The 20,987-nt window shown below is 38.5% G+C and overlaps 1 protein-coding gene across 1 annotated transcript in view; it reads right to left on the bottom strand.

Moving 5' to 3' along the window:
* The window catches only part of PARVA (parvin alpha), a 62,620-nt gene that overhangs the window by 12,874 nt on the left and 28,759 nt on the right, over positions 1 to 20,987 (bottom strand). The window contains exons 2-6 of the mRNA XM_086472139.1: positions 7,098 to 7,187; positions 6,928 to 6,998; positions 6,186 to 6,288; positions 4,134 to 4,274; positions 2,045 to 2,160 (exon numbers count right to left, since the gene is read on the bottom strand). Of these exons, the coding sequence (XP_086328265.1) occupies positions 2,045 to 2,160; positions 4,134 to 4,274; positions 6,186 to 6,288; positions 6,928 to 6,998; positions 7,098 to 7,187 (521 nt within the window). The remainder of the gene's footprint in view (positions 1 to 2,044; positions 2,161 to 4,133; positions 4,275 to 6,185; positions 6,289 to 6,927; positions 6,999 to 7,097; positions 7,188 to 20,987) is intronic.

Raw genomic sequence — 20,987 nt, 5'->3', positions numbered from 1 at the left:
AAGAACTGTGCTGATTACCTGTTGGGCATGAGCACATTTTTTGTTTCAGAAATATCTTTCTTTCTATTTCAATAAACTACACCCAGCCAACATGGCAACCCTCACATTTTACGTGTTTCTAAACCTAACAAAATCATGAAATGAATTAAGGTATTCTTCCTTAAAGACTTTACAAAAGTACTTCGTTCCTTTATTTCTCTCTCTCTACTCTTCCCTTTATCAAACTGTATAGAGTAGAATTTAAAACCAGCTACCACACAGTTTGTTAAGCTTCCTTGGGCATGACCTTACTTCACAGAATGTATGAGGGTTTAGAACATGAGTTGTGCAAGTTTGAACACTAAATTAGGCTTTAGGTTCTGCTGATTGTTGATAAAACTTTCATTGAGCTCAAAGGGCATGTGACGAATTATATAGAACCAATCCCACAGGATATAAAAGATCCATTTAAAAAAAAATTAAAAAATAAAAACTCCACCCACTATAAAATAAAACTGAAAAATGTCTCAGACACAATTACGGTAAGAATACTGGCCCCCAACTTCTGTTAATAGGAGTCAGCATAGCCTTGGAGTTTCATTAACTGACTTTCACCAAGGACTGGCTCTGCAGACAAAATCTTCTGCAACATTACTTGGATTGTATTCTGGTACAACTGCTTTCTCTGCAATTCACTGGCGCCTAAGCTACAGCTGTGCAGCTAAGAGGCAAAGCAGTGAGCCAGATTCTCCCACTACTTACTGGTTTTAAATTGGTTTATCTGTACTGACTTCAGTGGATTTGCTGTTGAACTGCACTAGCATATTAAACAAGAGGACAATTACGTCCATTGATTTCAATGGGAATTTTGTCTGGACGTATGAAATGACAGCAGAATGCAAGATCTGGTTCTTTATTTTAGGACTGTGTCCTTTTTCTGGTTTAGTTTCTCATCCTAAAGATGTCCTGACCACTGCACTCCTGACTTCTCAAGCTGGTTTTGGTAGAACTTTGAGATAAACCACTGTAATTAATGTATTTATAATAGCCAAAGGAAAGTGCTTGAAAATTATGTTCCTCTGAAGTCTTAAGACACATAAGTGCCTATTTGCTGGGGTTCTCTTTCATCATCTGTAAATAAATCCATGAAGCAGAATCTGAGAGTCAAAGAGTCATTACCAGGTGTCAGTGATACATCTACCGGACACTCTCCTTCAGATTTCTCCCCAAATTACAAAACTTGTCTGATGTGAATGCTGGAAGAAAGTGTGGTTACTTTCTCAGAGCTGTCCCACAGACTTTCAGTCACACAAAACTTGAGCAACAGCTCTTTGCATCAGATACTTCAGGGTAACATCAGTTAGAACACAAATATTGACAGTTACAGTGTGAAAAATAAAGGCAAAGTTAATGGGAGAGAAAGAAAAGCAGATTAAATGGGAAGAGGCCATAGAAGATAGCGCAAGCACAAGTTGAACTGAAATAAAAATGATGAACAGAATAACATTAAGAGTTTGGATGGATGAGGCTCTAATAAGGAGGCTGCCTGACACAAAAGATTTAGTTGATGGGGGTTTTTTGCATGCTTATGAGAAAGCCAACACTGTAATCAGACTAAATTAGCATGCACAAGGCTGAAAAAGAATATTTAGTCACCTAACATGAATCTGAATGTAATAAACAGTGACAATTCATCATTCAGTGCCAAGAATGATTTGAATCTCTACACAAGTGAGAAGACCATCAAAAATCGGAAAAATAATAATTCTAGAGATCCTATTGGGTGATAAACACATTCCAACAATAATAATGCTTCATATATTTTTAATGTCAGAGTCTGGCCACTTCACAAGCAAAATAAGACATTCTGAGCCACAGCTCAATCTGGGAAAGCACTTTCGCCTTTTTCTGGTCAAAGCATTGTCAGCAGGGAAGATGCACGTGTATTTCTTGTCAGCCAGAGACACATACATGCCTGCCCAAACAGACACTCCAGATGTATTTTTCAAGAAACGCCTCAGTCAATTTCACAACACTATCAAGAGCTGTTTAACACCTCTCTTACCTGCACAACAACCACCTGAATGGACACATGATCTGGGAGTCTGATTGGTGCTCGAAAATACTGTGACAATGCAACCAGAAGATGAAGTATTGCTACGAGACTTTTAGCATGAACAGCTGAAATAGATATTAAAAGCACAAGTTACAAACTGCAAAGTAACTAGGGCGCATATTTTTACTTTCTAGGATGCAGGGATTATAGGACTTTTTTTCCTCTTGACACCTGGAACCAGAGGGCACTTTTAAGGCACCTCACCTTTAGTGGTCTCCTCCTGCTCAACAGGTCATGCAAATGCAGCCCAGTCAGTAATATGCGTCAGCACCAAAGCATTACTTTTTGCAACATGTCTGGATGCCATAGACTTACGTAGATGGAAATGTAAAGCTAATCCAAAAGCCAGATTTCATGTACGGCAGTTTAAGTGCTGTCTCTGCATTCTCCTTGCCTTTCCTTTATTCCCTTTATTTCAATAAGGATTTATGGACTATCAGGAAGATATTTTTGTACTCATAACATGCACTTACTCATTTTTAAGTGTCACAGTGTCTGCAGGATGATAAACGAGCCTATTTTGGCAGAAGCCTTAAGCAATAACTTACTAAACTCAATGACTCAAACATTCCTCATGAAGTTGTTACAGTTCTTGTTACCAAAGCTTTTTCACAGCAGGTTTTACACGGGTAGTTAACACTAACACAACTTACAAGATATCAAAAGCCATACTGTAGGAAACCCTTAATCAAGTATCAAACCATTGGCATGGAAGTGAATAATTTTTAATTCTTATTATTGCCTTTCTTCTTCTTCCATTTTGTTTTTGCATTTATAATCTTCCCCAGAGTAGTATTCCTAAATGATTTTTGACAGCTACAGTACAGGGCACTTACATTTTTTGTACTTGAACTAACCAGTAACTACTACATTACTTCACTGGTAAAGCAAGATCAGCTTCATTATCTTTCAATGCAAGTCTCAACCATGCCGTGGACATACCCATTCATATAAAATGCGGCATTGCCATCAAATTTTGCTGGGGTGCCAGTGGTCACAGATGAGGTGTTTTAGCAGAACACTAAAAAGATGTCTGTCTGCCTAGCACTGGTGTGTGCTACAGCTGGCTCCAGCTGCTGCTGTCTATCTCTACTTTAGCTCTTATACACATGTAAAACATTAAATTAAAACTAGAAGTTAAATTGTCAGGTCACTCCAAACACCCTGCCTCCAGCTGCATAACAGAGAACGGAAAAAGCCTGGAGGGTGGTTGAAGAGAGATGGGGACAGAAAACTCAGTGGGACCACATGAAGTGGAAAGTCAGAGATGCCAAGAATTCACTCTTCCTCCCTCAAGATACCTGTTAATTCGTTGTGAATTGAATGGTATACAAAACACCTCAGCTCACAACAGGTACAGGAGACAGGGAAACTGCTATATACTGGTCAAGGTATTCATCAGCGTGAAATGATTTTGGATACCAAACTTAAAACAAATTAAGAGGCCTAATTTTCTAAATCTAATGATAACCTCCTTTCTGCAACACATATGCACAAAAACATCTTGTGTTGGGCCACTGAGGGCATTTCTATTAGATATTACTATGTTCATTTTTAATACAATAAAACAGGAAGGATGCAGTCCTAATTTTGACGGGAGTTTTGTAATCAAAATCAGTCGTCCAGATTTAGCCTTAAATGATCAGAAATATTACTCGTATCTATGTTGCAAATTTTACACAAACAAAGAGTTGTAGGACCTAACTCTCCTTCTGCCTATCTACTACATTTATGTAACTTGCCTGTTTCAACAAACCCATTTAGTAACAGAAAACTTAAGCTGGCATGCATATGGACTTAAGAGCAGAAATACCATACTTCCACAGACTCCGAAAAGAGAAGTTTATTTAAATTGCAGATTGAGCACCAGTAAAGAGGGTAGAGTGTACCACATCTGGAAGTGCCCTGCAGAGCAGCTCCTACCATAAATACCAAGTTTCAGCCTTCCCTTATCATTGGATATTTCCAAATTCCAGATAGCAGCTATAAACTGTCGGCTGTCAACAAATGAGAACAGCACAGAAAACACACAACTTACAGTCAACGTTCCATTTAATGCTTCTCGGAGGGAGTTTAAGGGTTTCATTGATCTTTTCAAGCACTGTCTGCAGCTTCTGTTTCTGAGCAATTTCAGACTGAGTAACTTCAGCAACATTCAGCTTCTCACTTTCAAGTTTCTCTGAAGTGATAATAGGAGAAAAAAACAGAAGAAAAAACATTGTCAACTCTATGAAGAACACGAAGACATTCCATACTTTCAAGACATATTAGACTTCCTATTAAAATTATCTGGTTTTCCTTCCAGAGCCACTTTCCCCCACACTTCCGAGCTTCTAACGATACAGTTCACGTTTTCCCTTTATTCACCCACTGCCAAGGGGAAGGCCAAGTATTAATGAAAGCCATAGTACTGGCTAACAAATATTTGTTCCCTTTAGGGAACACCGGACTCAGAGGTAAGGCCCATTACTCCTGTTGCTACTGGATAAAGGGCATTCGGTATGCATGTGGCTTGTACAGCAGACCATCAAACCTAGGAAACAGACATCCATTTTAAGAACACTTGTTTCATCAGTCTCAGCCTCCCAGTTTCCCCCTCAGACTCGAGAGGTTTAAAAATTTTACTTGGCCCATTTGTGACGAAAGTGAAGTGACATCATATTCATAGAGGTGGACGATGCACCCAAGAAATGTGAACAAGTACTTCTTAAGGTATGAAAACCTTGGGCAATTTCTTTCTATGAAACCAAAGCCCTTTTCTGCACTCCAAATTTGCAGTACATTTTAAAATACTTTATGAATTGGTTTGTTAATAATTAGTACAGATTGCTAGGTACATACATACACAGCTTATTGTTTACCAGTAAATAGCAAGTAAAGAAAATTTAGCAGTAAAAGCTCCCTGGTTACAACACCAGAAACAAAACGCTTGGTCCCCTATCAATTTACTTCTATGAAAGAATGTCTTATTAAGAGACATCTTACCTGGTAAGAGCTGACCTTGTTCTCATCAAAGCCAACTGAGTATCTTCCCAAAGACAGTAAGCCTGAGCTATCAGCCTATGAGTCCTGATGATCTATATCCTGACTGCTACCTCCATGGGTTTCTTGTGCCTCTACAGAAATCAGTCTTTGCATAGTCTCACAACAAGACCAAAGTCTTTAGTTAGCATAGACCTGATCCACAAGGAATTAGGGGTAATGGGAAAGATTCCACTGAAATCAATAACTGCTGGATCAGTTTACACATATGTAGAGCCAGGCTGATACACATTTTTGGGGGGCTGGGTGAAGTCACTGGAGGTCTGCCCACAAGATCAAATTGCTCGGTCTGGGGCATATCCAGTCCATCACAATATATTCAATAGCTTAACCATTCATAGAAGGGAATAGTCTGTGTAGTCTTTATTAGAAGTGCTCACATGACATTTCAAGATTCATTTAAGATACTGAAAAGAAATTTACTGGAGACTTTATGAGCTGTAATAACTAAGAAAATGGCTTCCAAGCCAGCAGTTGAAAAAGCACATGCCAGCTTTGCATTAGGAGTTTCTTTTCTCTATCTGTTTCTCAGCTGAAGCTCAGTTTGCCATCCACTGGGTACCATTACCTCAGCAATGTTAAAAGCCAGACATCAAATCAGAAAGAAATTCCGACTTTCCAGAGGAACTTTGCAATGTGAATAAACTACAGTATGGAACGAGCAGAGATTAAAAACATCCACCATTGTACTGAAAATACTCTTGCCTTCAAATTTACTTTCCACTTGTTACACGGTTAAGTTTGTACAGCACATATGCTGATAATAAATTTAATTGGAGTGAATACTGTTGCCAAGACAAGAACCCTCCCTCTCTAGCACCCCAGGTAGGCTTTATGCTGTTCTCATCAACTACAGAGTACCACACATTGCACTGTAGCTGCAAGGATTGTGCGTACAGCCTATTGCTCAAGGGTCTCATAATACAATGCTATTTTTATATCACTTAGTGGTATAAATGTAAGATGATACCAAGGCTCCTAAGTAGGAACAAGTGATCCACATACGGACAAAGTGCCCCAACAGCATGCACACATATTTTTTTCTTACCAAATAACTTCTGCAATACTTGTCCATCATACAGGTCTTCAGCCAAGTCTTTCACAATAATCCTCTCTCCTACCAACACATCATTAATCCAGTCAATTAATACCTATATGAGAAACACAAATTTGGCAGTATTATACACTATTCATTTGCAATTTAAAACACATGTCATCTTGTACAATGATGAAAATATTTAGCAGAAAGAATACCGAAGCTGCAATGGTTCAAAATACATTCAGCCTGAAATACCAAATGAAGAAAATAGGAAGGACTTAGGAAGGACTCTTCTAAGGTGGCTGTGTCAACGCACCACAAGGTCTAGACAAATACTAGATTGATGCAGTGCCTTCTGAAGCAAAATCTGTCCTTTGCTTTCAGTAGTATTTTAACATTTTACTGTGAAGCAAAAGGTGTTGAAGTCAATTCTAACAAAGCTTCCTGCTGAAGTTCTAACCCCAAGAATCACAAAGACTATGAGGGAAGCCAGTGTGATCTTAGATTGGGGATGGGACGGAACTAAGAATGTGGACTCAGGATTTTAATCTGAATTCTTCAGCCTCTCTGTGCCATATCTAGAGAAAGATACTGCAACAAATGACCTGCCCATTTCACTGGGATGTATGCACCACATGTTTTCGTTTAATTAATATCTAAACAGTGCTTTGAAGTGTTCAAATGAAAGAGGCAGGGATAGCATTAAAAAATAGTTTCACTTTCCTGAAAGTGTTGACATGTTTTTCATTACCTTCATTAGTTCTTGTAATTTTGGGTCATTTCTTGAATTTGGATCAACCATTGTTCGGACTTCATTTTCCTCTGGAAGGTTTAAAAGAAAGATATTAGAAACTATTACAGGCATGACACTTTATTTTACATCAGGCTTTTATGTTGAAATGTAAAATTGTTGTGAATTACCTAGCATAGTGTCCTCGGGGTCTAGTTCGAACGGAATTGGACTGAGAGGTAAGTTAATGGCATTTATTCCTTCTTCCTGTAATTCAGATACTAGGAAATAAAAAAGAAGAGCTTGGTCAAATTTCAACTCAATTATACTTACTATTTCATTCTTGCTAAAAGTAGCATTAATTGTCTTAATTTCTTTATAAGAACATGACTCTATTAGATAACCCACTAGGTGTAATTACAGCAATAAAACATAACTTAACAAAAATGGGAGGACCAGCCAACAAATCTTTACTTGTATGAGTAGATTTTTCATAGATAATGGTACTGGAATCAATGCAATTTCCTTCAAACCTTTTCCAGGATAAGGCTCATTGTCCTCAAATTTTAAAAGGCTCACTTGCATTTTAATGGTCCTGACATTTTAACACTAATAAATCATTTTAGCTGAGGGAAATTATTATTGCTCTCAGCTACATCACCCTTGCTCTGGAGATGCTTCAAGAGCTGGATCTGGCTATGTATCCACACAGGGGCTACCAGACTGATAAACTAATTAGGACTGAAGGTGCAGTTGCAGCACATGACTACCTCCATTGTTCAGGTCAGAGATCAGCTACAGCAGACTGTGGGATGCTTCTGGCCTGTGTTCTTGGCCTTTCTTTCTCAGAAACCACAGCAGCAGGACACAGGTATAAAATGATGAATCCTCAAAAGTACTGCCTTTGTGTAGAGTCCAGACATAGGTTGAGAAAGAACTTGGACAAAGGAATGGGGAAGTAATCCAAGATCCCATAGTTTGGAGATGCCCACAGTTGTCAGGAAATACAGACAAGTTCTTAGCCAAAGTCCCCTACTGCTGCAAAAATCAATGTTCTTGTAATACACGCTCTGAGAACATAGGAACAGAGAGGTCCAGAGAAGTATAAAAGGAGTCCTGCCACTAGCTCTGTACTGTACAGGTTCTGTACCTGGTACACTTTAGAGCAACTTCATTCATTCCTCTGGGTGACCCAAACTTTAGGCTGCAAAGACAAAACCCTTCCTTCACTGCCCTAATATGCCTCCATAAGAGAATAAATACAAACAAGCCACTACACAAACCCTACCACTATGGAACAACACACAGCACTGTGCAGACAGGGTACCCACTTCAGTGATCAGACAAGTTTGTATCTTGCTTTGTAACCAAGAAATCAGCGTAAACCAAATTTACCAAACCAGGAAAGTGCCTTGCTGTCTTACAAATGACAAGTAATGTTGTTTTGACCTCTCATTTTTCAGTATACAGACCTTTAATAGAACTGGTTGTTAGCACAACTGTTCCAGTCAAAGTTTAAACTTCAGTAACTTAATCCAACCATCCTACATGTGTCCTAAAGATTCAGGTAGCCGTATACACCTTCTGCCATGAACTAAAATATACGATTTATGTGCAGATGCAGATTCACCATCTAATGTTTCAGATTTACCGCGTGAAGCTTTCCTCAGTTTATTTTGAAAATTATAGAAGCAATTTTGGTTCAGATAAAACAGAAAAGTAGAAAGTGACAGTAGAGATCTTCTGGTTTGTTCCTGACCTGTGACTGCCTCCTAAGTTAGCTTTTGGAAAACAGTTTTACCTCTCTGCCTTAGCTTCCTGTGTGCAATAAGTACAACTAAGTATCATATGAAAACTGTGATAATTAGTCAGTTGGTGTGGTAACAGTACTTAAAACTTTCCAAATATTTTCTACACTTTGTGAAATGTTTTGTGCTCTGCCAGATGAAATGCCTGTGCAAGTTTCAAGAGTCTGTGTGGCTGTATTCAGGCATCTATGCAAGATCCATAGCAATAATGGCTGTTAGAATGCTTATTACTTTTAATAGTACAAAAATAACTTTGAAAAATCCACTACCTTCAATACTGAAACACTAATTTCACTCCATACACTCACCCTGCTTGTGTATCTGTAAAATACAAATACTGAGCAGCTCTGAAGAGTCATAAAATAATGTTGACAATAATAGTTCCCTCGGTTGTTGTATATCCTCTAAAACTGATGGCTGAGAGCAATGGACCAAATTAATCCCTCATGTAACTCCACTGAGTTCTGAGGAATTACAGCAAGGATGAATTTGGCCTAGCATGTACATCTCAGGAACTGTTTACACTTAATGGCAATTTTTTGAATGGCTAGCACTCCTTAGAGAAAATCATTGTTGGTTTTATTAACCTCTTTAGGGTTTTTTTCTTCTTCTTTTTTTTAATTTTGGTCCAAAATGGTTATGGGCATAAAACCATCAGTGGATAGAAAACTTCCATGTGGAGATCCTTCTGTTCTGAAATGTTTAGTTCATGGAAGACTTCCACACAAAGGTTCCTAGGCAGAAAACTTTTTTTCCACATCAATCCCAAGAGGGAACATAGTAAATAAAATCTCTTCAAGCCAACTGGGTCCACATCAATCCCAAAGGGCTGGGTGCTCTGCTTGGACAAGACACACTGGAGGAAGCAGTCGGCTCATCCTCCTAGTGAAGGACAGTGGGGAAAGTTTTGGCTCCTCTCTCCAGGGAGCGACCCACTGGCAGAGCTCGCTAACTTCTCCAGGTAGACTGAGTGGACATTTCAAGGCTAAATGTTTTGTAAGGCATTCTTTACAAGGCCCTCTGAACCTCCCCATATTTGTCCTCCAATACGCACAACTATTACATTACTTTTAATAAAATGACCTTCATCATATTATCAGTTTCTGAAAGTAAGAGAAAGCAAACAAAACCCCACCATATCTTTGCATGGAAAGGGAACACAAAATACAAATAAAATAATAATAAATATACATGAGAAACTTCTACGTTGATCTGTTCTACAATGCATTGCAGGTGTATTTATTGTACAGCAGGGGCTAAGTCCTGCTTTGCTGTATGCAGGTATACACAAGTGGTGGTCACGTTCCCCCAAGCAGCTCACCCAAATCACATATATTTCTCACACCAGCCCAAGCCATATGCAGAACCTACACACATACCTCCAGATGATCCAAAGATCCCAGATGGATCCAGTTCACCAGAGAGGACAGCTCCTGCTCAGCCACTGCATTCTGCAGTGCACAACCCATGCCCAAGATTGGTATTAGTCCCGTAATAAAGACACTTCCTCCCCTCCTGGCCCCTACAAGCAGAAAACATGATGGAGAAACCCTGAGCCTGATAGCATCTTTTTAATTTCTTTCCCAATACTGAAGAGAAAAGATTTAACTACAGATTAATACTACTACTAAAAGAAGCAGGTAAAAACACATGCATTGTATGAAGTTGTACGTAAAGGGAAAGAAAATATATTATGTAGTATAGCCTCACTTTCTAAGAATTTCCATCAAAAAAGTTCCATGACAAACCACTATTATATAATTAGGTGTTTATAGAGGAACCACAAAAATGTGACTGAGGTTAAGAGTTTGCATACCACAGTTTTAGCAGAGGAATCAATTTTTCAGCTGCTTTTCATTAATTTGTTTTAATTAATTTTCATGAAAATCACTTCAGCAATTCAGTATTTTAATAAAAACAAAGCACACAGGTTCGAGACAATTTTTGCAGCAGCTGAAATTATAATAAAATAATCTAATTTCTTTAAATACTTTGAAGAATGACTTGGATCATCAGTAAGACCTCCACTCTGAGTCTTACAGTGTAAAGATCCAGGAAGGGAAGGGGACATAGCCACAGCAGTTCTTCTATACAACACCAGTTGCCAGGAGCCAGATCAGTGCACTAGGACCTGCGGCAGTCCCTCTGAAGGACAGTATTCACAGAGTTGTCTGCTAGACACCAGGCATGCTTGGCCACTGGACAACTCCAGCAATTATGAGTTAAGAGCACCTTTCTATTCTCACCCTCTGCTGCAGCCCAGATGCAGCCCAGCCTGTCAGCTGCCATGAGGCTTCTTCTTGCCGTGCTTATATTGGCATTATTAGGGACTTTATCCTTTCAGACATGAGAGAAAAATCCAGTCCTTCACTTTTTTTTTTTTTTTTTTTTTTTTACAGTCACCATGCTGGGTGGAACTGGGAGTTGAACATACTTTTAAAGCAAGACCCTTAAAAGTAACAGAGTTACACACGGGCCAGACAAATCTCTCTGGATTGGTAATGTGAAAGTCCCAGTTTTAACTCTGGATAAGGAATGGACACTTCTGCTCAGACTTCTGATTCAGCTCCATGTGCCAAATTTGTTATGATGTAATCAAGTGCAACTCCACTGCTATCAGCTGTCAACAGACTTCCTCCTATCATGCCAGCACCAAATTTGGCCCCAGAGCCAGGGAGCCCACAAGCTTATATCAACAGCAACTACAGCAGCTATTTTAAGCTGGATATAGTTCTTACTGTTTTAGATGCTCTAGGATTACAAGGTCATAAACCTATGCTATCAAATCCACACGGGTGCACTGAGCCAGACTTTGCCCTTTGATGCACGCATCCAACTGCCATTGAAACCACAGGACGCCAAGCACATCTGAAAGTGAAGTACTGCCCATGCAGTTCAAATTGGCTCTAGTACATGCAGCCTGTTGCTCCACATTGCATTTATTAGACAGTTTCATTTGGGTTTTTTACTTGTTTATTTTGTGTGCTGAAGGCATTTTGCTGCCCTGTTTAGTATTCTGGCTTAATGTTATTCTGATTCGAATAAAACACATCTTATTATTTAACTGAGCTCAGAAATGCCACATCACCCAATGCACTCTCTGTGGTTTAGATGTATTTTAGCATATCTATCCAAAGAATAGTAAAATAAATACAGCAAGATCTAGTGTTAAATGGTCTCTCCTCTGAGTGCTACAGCTATGTCTTTCCATATAATTGATTCCGTATTTACAAAACTAAAATTACTCAAGTGCTGTAACACTAACCAATCCATTCTGAAAGTTTGTGCTTAACTAGAACTGAACCCTAATGTTGTAGGAGCACAGTGACACAATGCTTCTAACCTCAATCTTTCAAAACCAGGAGATTTAAATATATGCATATACACCTACATAAATATATACATACGCACTTCTGCAATTCTTTAACCACTTTTCTTTAACATTAGGGTTTTCCATTCAAGGTCTTCTCTGCAATTTTTAAGGCTGCAAATACTTTGGGGTGGTTTTTTTGTGGGGATGGACATTGGAAGATGAGATTTGTTGACATTCACATGACTCCAGGAGTTTAAGCGTTCTATAAAAAGTCGAAGGACAAACTAAATGATATTGTAAACTACTATGGTAGACAGTAGCTTTACATGCTGTGTCTCTATCTTAAGCTACTCTTTCCTGGAACAAATGTAACTTGGGAGGCTAGCTGCAGACGTCATATTGCCAGAGTAACACTGGATATTTGTATATACACAGACATTTAAACACCCATGCTTATGCTACACGTTTATGCAGGTAGCCAGAAAGTACAGCCAGTTTAGAAAAATGCTGATTTTCAATATGAAATGTCTTTACTACTCTTATATAGGACAGAGATAATCACTCAATTATAGTTGAGCCAAATGTAGACAAATTGGTTTTGGTTTCATATTCTCTTCACTGTATGCAAGTGTCTGATAATTACTCATGAGCTTGATGGCTTGCTTTTGTAACCACTTGCGCACAAGAGCGGCTTTACTTCTTTTACTGACTTGATAGTCTGCAATGCAGACTTGCATGTAAATGACTGTATCCACACAGATTTCAGTGGATTTATGCTGATTTATAACATCACTGGCTCAGTGTGATTCCTATTCCTCCTCACATACTCACATACCTCCAGTTTTATACCCTGATACAATTCCAGTGGAGTAATTCTGAATTTGTACTGACAAATGTGAAAAGAGATCCAAATTACCTAAGATGGTCAGAGAAGGAGAGAGAAAAGAGCAAAAACATTTTCAAAAAGTCCTAGTTTAAGCTTTTACAGAATGATATTATTTAGCCAAGCAAACTTATGCAATTGCTTTCTGGGCCATCCATCCAAAATGTTATTTTCTAATGCTTCTGTGTGTGCATCTTATAAATCCACAAAGGGAAAAGAAAATATTAATCTAAAATGGTACTGCCTAATTTTCTTGAATACATAATTCATCCAATATGGATTCTGGCAGCTCAGCTTTAACTCTGAAACAAAAGAAATCCACACAAAAGACAATAAATCTGCATTACACACAGTACTAAAATGATCCAATGGATTTATAGATGTTTACAAGTTTGCAGAGTGTGACACAGCGTCCACCAGAAATTTGATATTCACAGCACAAAACATCATAAACATATGTCTGCAACTACAAAGGGGCCTTTTTATGTGGGGATCATTGTTAAAATTGTCTTCAGAACATAAACCTTAAGTTGTGAATGCTACTCCCCATTTATTGTCCAAGACATCATAACAAATGAGGAAAGAAAAGCAGAGATATGTTTGTAATTGAAAATGTTTCTCAGGAAATGATCTGTACAGGAACATCATTCTCATTCCATTAACTGCTGACTCCAAGCCAACCATTTGTAAAAGTAAATAAATATGCAAACTGGCTGACAACAATGTGCCTGCCCTTAATGTTACTGCATTAGTATCCAGTCTCCAAAAAATAATCTATTTTCTTTTCTCATTTTTCCATTAAACCAAACACGGCATACACACAAAAAGGACGGGAGAAATGCTGTTCACAAAAAAGAACAGGAGAAGTGTTATAATTTAATTTTCATATATGCAATACAAATTAAATGCTTATTGCCTTGAACTTTAAAGAAAGTCCAAAGCTACTCCAAAGTAACTCAGTGACTAGCTCACTGTTTCTTTTTTTGCAATTAGCAGGGAAAAAAAAAACCTCCATAGACTGACAGATCTCTGGTCTGAGTAGGTAAAACTCAACAAAACAGGGAGCAAACTCAATCCTGTTAAGAGCACACGTGATCATCTTTGCCACATCACAAGTAGCTTCATTAAGCCTTACATGCTTTCACATTTCATTTGGGATGAAGGTTCTCTCAGAATTTTCCTGCCATTTGTAAGAGGTAACAAGTGGTGCAGTGTCAAGCTAACACAGATGCCAGTCATTCCATTCATTCCTTCAACACATCCTCCAACATATCTTTTAAAATACATAAGCAATATGTGCAGATGTTTTGAAAAGCCTGTCATCCTATAGGATTTTTTAATGTATCACTGAAAAAAACCAAAAGACAGCGCCGGGAACAAATACAGACTGGAGTTCAAATGACACTGATTTTTTTCCCCCCACTGAAGAACACACCACGCGTATGAGAAATGCTGTGACCATTCCAATTACTTATCAAAATGTGCTGCGCTGAATCGGATCCCAGCCTAAAAACTCCTCAACCACCCTCAGATACATTGATAGTTTCTTAGTGCAAAAGATACCTACAGGTTGTTAGCTGGCCTGCATATGGTATCCCTAAATGCAAAATATTTTATTGAAACAAATCCTCTGACAGCTAAGATTTCCTATTTATTGAGATATTATAGCCCCAAGCACTCCATGCAGTTCTACATGAAAACAGAAGGGAGAGCATTTGTATCCTCCTTGCTGATATTACAATATTTCTCAAGTTATAACAAATCTGCACGTAGCAACATCCAGAAGAGAGTCAGACAGATCTCTTGGTATAGTCCTAACCCAAAGCAAGTAGAGGCAATTGTTCATCCTATATGCTCACCAGCTTGCTGCAACGGGTTTTTTTCAAATATTGTGGAGTGGAGAAGCTGATTTTATAAGACTGACTTGCTTCATTCTCTGAATCACCAACCAGCTAATAGTAGCTATTCCAACATCAACAAGAGGCGCTCATGCAGAAAAGACAAAACCAAAGATCTGTTCCAAGAAGTCTTTCCCAGCTCAACAAGTTCTAGCTATTCCTAAGAGAAAACCCAAAAATACTTCTTAGGAATGTGATGGCACACTAGTAGCAAGCTGAGGATTTCCTGAATTTCTTGCTCTTTTCTTCTTGTGTCTATAAGCCTCGTTTTTGAAGGAGAAAAAAAATAAGTTGTCGGATCCACTGCATCTCAATAATCTAGACGACTTCTTGGAAGAATTATAAAAACGACTACACTTACTGGAAAGTTAAAGTTCCCTTTCAGGGACTGCAAACTGGTTTATGTATCACACTTGGCCACTATTTTCAAACTGTAGTTCCTAGAGCTACTTGTGTTTTAACATAAGCATCTGGTCATCTTCAAGGAATGACTTTGTGACAAAGGATCAAAAGATTTGTAGTAAGTTGCCAAGTGTTTCTACATCCCAGTAGGAAAAAACAAAACCAAAACCACCTTAATATTTTCTGAGTGATCCTCATGCTTCAAGATCTTTCTTTGGTATCAAAGTCAACCAGGCTAGAGTTTGAGGGTGACACCAAGGCTGGACAGGTAGCAAACACAAGGAAGACGGGATAAAAGTGACCCAAAGAAATTAAAATGATAATAGATACAAATATGTAGATGTATTACTTATTTGCATAACTGGTAGCTTGCAGTCCATGCTTTGCTACCTTCTGCATCAACCCTGAGCATCTAACCACAGTTCTCAGATTCAGTACAACAAATGAGAATTGATTTGTGACATCTAATTCTTTTTTTCCCCTCCATTTTAAAGATTTTCAATTTCTTGCTATGTTTCATATTTGTGCCTAACACACAGATGGTTTCTAAAAGTCTCTGCAGTGTGTCCTAAGAAATTGAAGTTTCTTGTCAAGGACAGGATCAGGATCTAATTTGGGAACTGGGATCTAAAGATAGGCTTTCAACATGAAAAAACTAGGCTGTGGCTTTGGCTGGATGAACAAAAACTCTGTTACATTCTTAAAGAAAATGGGCTGGATTTGGTGACAGGCAGAAAAATGAAACCTTAAAATGGCAGAAATCTACCTTCTAGCATACTGAAGAGTAAACTACCCTTTGCGGTTCTCTTGACCAATGCAGAGGTTAACATGCATTTGACAGCAGAAAAACTTCAGGCTTGGACTGTTACAGAAAGGACTACAGAAAAAGTAAATTTGTTTCCCCATTCTTATTTCATCAAGATGCACATGTGATGCAAGGAAGCCCTCCTGGTTTTACCCAGCCATACAGCATGAAGGGTCATTTCAGCAACGGAGAATAATATATTAGGGCTGTGGCAATCCTTGACTAGAGGGAGGACTTCAGTCAGCTGGCATAAATCACAGTATGGTGTGATCAATAGTATGGCTGTGGTATTCTCCTAAAACACATTTACACAAAAGTATAAGATGATGACGCAATACAGGACTTCTGTAGGACAAACTGGAAACTAAGTTTGGCTGAGGAAAGTAGAGCTAGTTTTCAATTTGCACCGGAAATAAATCAACACTTTCCAGTCTAGGTTCTCAAATCCCTTAATCAGAATTAATTAATTAAACATTCCACCAACAGAAGAAAATAGCATTATCTCTATTCTGCAGCATAGAAAGTGATACACTTCTAGATTAAGGGATACATTTACTGTTTCCTTTCTGGAGACACAAATTGCAGTGGTAAAATGAAGCTAAGCACTTAAAAATACAGCCTTAAAAACCTGTCTATAATGTTACACTAGCCTGACATAGAATGGACAGGAATACCCGTACCTCTTGCTTCCCAAACCCATACCATAGCAAACAGAACACCCTTCTTTTCATGCAACCAGTAGTAATGATTTCCACCCAGCTCAGTACCTTGACCTTCACAGGCACTGCCTGGTACCCTCCTGTGCATTCTTGATCTTGCTCATTTCCTTATAGAACTCCAACAGCTGCTCCAACTTCCAAACACCCTGTCCCCCCAAAAAATTACCTTACTGAACTGTTCGTCTGATTATAGTGCTCATGTGTTTCTTATCAGGAAACAAGCTGCAAGCAATGTAAGCACGAGCACGGTAAGGGTAAACCTCCAGCTCTGCACTGCACATGCATTGCAACCGTCTTTTCCCAGAGATCTCAAACAAGCTGTAAGTTTGGACCAGCACTTGGTACCACCTGTCAAGCACTGTCAGACAAGGGAAACACCTCTGTGTAAACTCCTACCTGTTAAATGCATTTCACGGGTTGCTGTCATTACCAGTGTATCAATTTCAGCGTGCAAAACATTTACATCAGTAGTAGCTGTGGCTGTATTTCCTACTTCATGGTGAACACACCAAAAATTGCAATTCAATCATCCAAGTAAATAACCTTAAATGGGTTTTACTTCATAGCACTAGCACATTCAGAGTTTCCCAGAAATCATCTGCAGCTTACGGTTGTTGATGTCATAAATTAGTTTAGGTTATTATTCCTATTAGAAAGTGTTTAGTACTACAAAATTTTCATTTCAATAAGCTTGAATATTAAAACTTATCTACTGCTTGATATAAAGCCCATTTGAAAATCGCTATCTCAAGCATGCTTTTGACTACAAATGACAATTTCCCTAGGTGGAAATTCAGCTGCTAAAAATCCCTATTTTCACACTGGATCCAGTATTACTTAAAGACTGAATTTGTACCAAACTGAAGTTAAGCGAAATACAGGCTCTTAGGAAACACAAATAGGATGAAACAGCTAATTTTATCTCACTTATATTGCAGAAATATGTCCATGGAATAGCATCCAAAATTAACAAACTACTGTACTTTCTTCTTTTACCCAGGAAAAACAAAGTCTGACAAGGGCAAGAAGAAAATAAAATTATCTTCAAAATATTACCAAAAAAAAATAACAACCATTGCAAAAATATAAGGTCAGAAAATAATACTCCTAAAGTATCACAGAAACAAAGATGAAAAATAACTGAATGAGTCTGTCTAGTCTCCTACCTTTAGGGCAAAATGCTCCACAGCCCATCGTAGGGTCGCTGGGCCACCCTCATAGTGCATCACAGAGAGAACTGCAGGCTTTAAGGTGTTCGAAGCCACTTGCTCTGCAGGCCCCTTTGCAGCTGCTCTTCAGAGAAGCTGTATTAGCTTTAGAGCCTGTTTTCCAACAGAATAGTCCAAGCACATTACAAGTCTCAGCTCAGAGCATCGCTTCAGAACAAGTGACTGACTGCCTATATAATTTAATATGATGCCACATGAGACTCATAGACAATCTGCAAAAGAAACTAAATCTGCTTTCTGCAGCTTGGTAAGTTGCATTCTGAAGGCTGGGATGCAGTTTTCACTGTGATTTTGTTATCAGTCATATAACTGCACAAAACGCTCAAATGGCAAGTGTAAAGCACATGTTTTTACCAATTGCAGTCTATTTCTGCTGTAGGTAACTTGAGCCTTTTCCCCTTACAACTGAAAAAAGTCACAGTTCCCCTCAAAGTGTAGGAAAGGTCTAGGCACAGATATGGCAATATTGGAAGAGAAATTTCTTTTTTCTTTTTTTTTTTTTTGGTGAAACAAAGGCTGGTCACAAGAGCTACAGAATCCTCGAATCCTGTTGCCAGAATTGAGATGCACACGTGATATTACCAAATTCAGGTCCTGGTCACAGTACTCCTTTCTCTATAAATACTTCCCTACTGAAATAATTAGCAAAGCTCACATGGAAGGAGGATTAAGCTCTAAAACAGGCAAAAGCATATAAAAAGCTAAAAAGCAGAGGAAAGGAGAGGTATGAGCCATCAAAAGAATAATAAAGTACTGGTAAGAAATGAACTAGTTTTATGAGCTATGGGTCCCTCCAAAGAGGGACATTAACGAAAAGATAACCTAAAGCAATTACTTACTCTGGCTAAAAATCAAATTTCTATGACATTTTCTACAGACTAAAACTTTTCAGAAGCTGTAAAATGTTTAAGTGTCTGTTTCAACTTGGAGCAGAATGAGGGAAGTGACACATCCCTGGCTCATTTCTAAGTCATGGAAAGTGGTTACTTTTCTAGTTTCCAACTGAACTTCATTTAAAATACCAGTGCCAAAAGGCAAGTATGAAGAACTGTGAGGTATTTCTTGTTTACGGTTATTCGTTTTTTATTGTTTACGGTTATTCAGCTGTGCTACACAACATTGCTTCCCCAAGTTTTGTATCAGATGTGATTCCTTGCAGAAAAAGACACAGAGGTCTCATCACTGTTCTGAAACCACATTCTTCGCCAGTTCTAAGGAGCCTCTGACACGCATCGGACTGCAGCTACTGGGTCACTCCTAAAAGCAGCTTTCCCCTGCCAACAGTCCTATTTCACGCTGTACTCACAAGTGGTAATGGGGCTCCCCATTCTGACTCCTGGAGTCCCGTTGCTTTCTGGCACTGGGAAACTGGATTGCTGAACTGCTGAATAATAGTATTCAGCTACAGGACAATACTGAGCTGGCAGTTCTTTACCAAGCTTTCCTTTTCTTAATTTCTGAATAGAACCATAAGTGTCCCAGATACTTTATTATGGCAATCCCATTTGGGAGGTAAGTACAGCTAAAGGAAAACCATACTCCACTTGATGCATCAAGGAGGATGCTGAAGATGACTATATGTCAAGAAAATTCACAAAGTCTGAAGACACAGCAAGCTGCATCATCAATTTAATCTATTTTGTAAGTGATTATTTATACCTATTTATAAAGTGGCACTTTGTTGCATACACAAAAATAGCTCTTTTCATAAAAATAGTAAAGGAAAGTTGTTTGGTTTGTTTCAGGTTTTTTTACAATGACTTTTTGTACCTACAGTAGTAGCCAAAAGATCATGTCCAGGTAAACTGTTCTAATAGGTGTGGTTACAGTACAGTAAGAAAGCTGCAAATTAGCTAAAGCAGTGCTGCTTTCTCACGAGGGCATAGCATGGTAAGAAGCTGACAATAGCAAGTCTGAAGTGCTCAGCTTGGGGACCGATTAGAGGAATTTCCAATCATACTCTCTATAATCCATTTTCACTTGCTACAAACATAAATTCAAGTGGGACTTAATTTCTCATTCCTGTAATCTAACACCACCACCAACAACAAAACCATCATTCAAAAAGCCTGAGCACTTCCAACTTCCCTTAGCAGAGATCAGTGCAGGGAAAAAACAGCACATTGGTAAGATGCTTTGAGCCTAGAGTTTCCCAAACTGTTCCTAAGGGTTCACTTTCAACTCCGCAATTTTCAGCTTTGTAAAAACAGAAGTATAGCCAGGGAGGACTAAAGTCTTTTTCAAGCGGTTTTGGCCATCAATACAGGAAACAATTCAAAGACAACATGACACTGATAGCTTAATTTGTGAAAATGGATAAATACTGTATCTACCACATAGCACATTAACCCATGTAACAAATAAATACAGAAATAGCACTGCAATACTTGGTTAAAAGGTTTTGGTTCACAGAGGAGGAAATTCAATTAAAGCATGTAATGTCAATTACTGTCATTTGTAATTTTATTTTGCTTCCCTAGAAACAATACAGATGCAGGATTCTAAAGTTACCTGCATGTTTGATGCAAATGGGATAAAATTATCTAGGTCCTGAGAAAATCCAGATAGTAGTAGGAAAAAAATGCATTTTTACCTAACCTCATTCATAGCCCTTCTTCAAAGTGTTGATTACATGAGGACTGACACGACTCCAATTTAAACATATAAGCCAACAATCCAGATCTGAAACAAGACTTTTATGTTTAAAAAATTGTGTTAAGTCATCAGAAAGGTTGAGAGAGGAGCAACAGCCTAATTCTCAGCTACTGCAAATGGGCACAACCTTACTAAAGCCAACAGAAGGGCACTGATTGATATCAGAAGAGAATTCGTCTTACTTTTTATACTGATTGATTTCAACTGGAAAATTACAGGGCCAGGTCCTTAATGACTCCATCTTCTTCGCTGTGCTCGGTGTGAAAGTGACAGAGCCCTAGGAGCCATGTAGAAGACTCCAAGAATCTCACCACCACAGTAGTAAACACTGCCAAATCTCATAAGTCCTTCTTCTTTGCCATATGCAAT

This window comes from Leptosomus discolor, chromosome 12, assembly GCF_034619465.1.
Source record: "Leptosomus discolor isolate bLepDis1 chromosome 12, bLepDis1.hap2, whole genome shotgun sequence".
NCBI lineage: Eukaryota > Metazoa > Chordata > Aves > Leptosomiformes > Leptosomidae > Leptosomus > Leptosomus discolor.
This window is presented reverse-complemented; position numbering and strand designations above follow the sequence as displayed.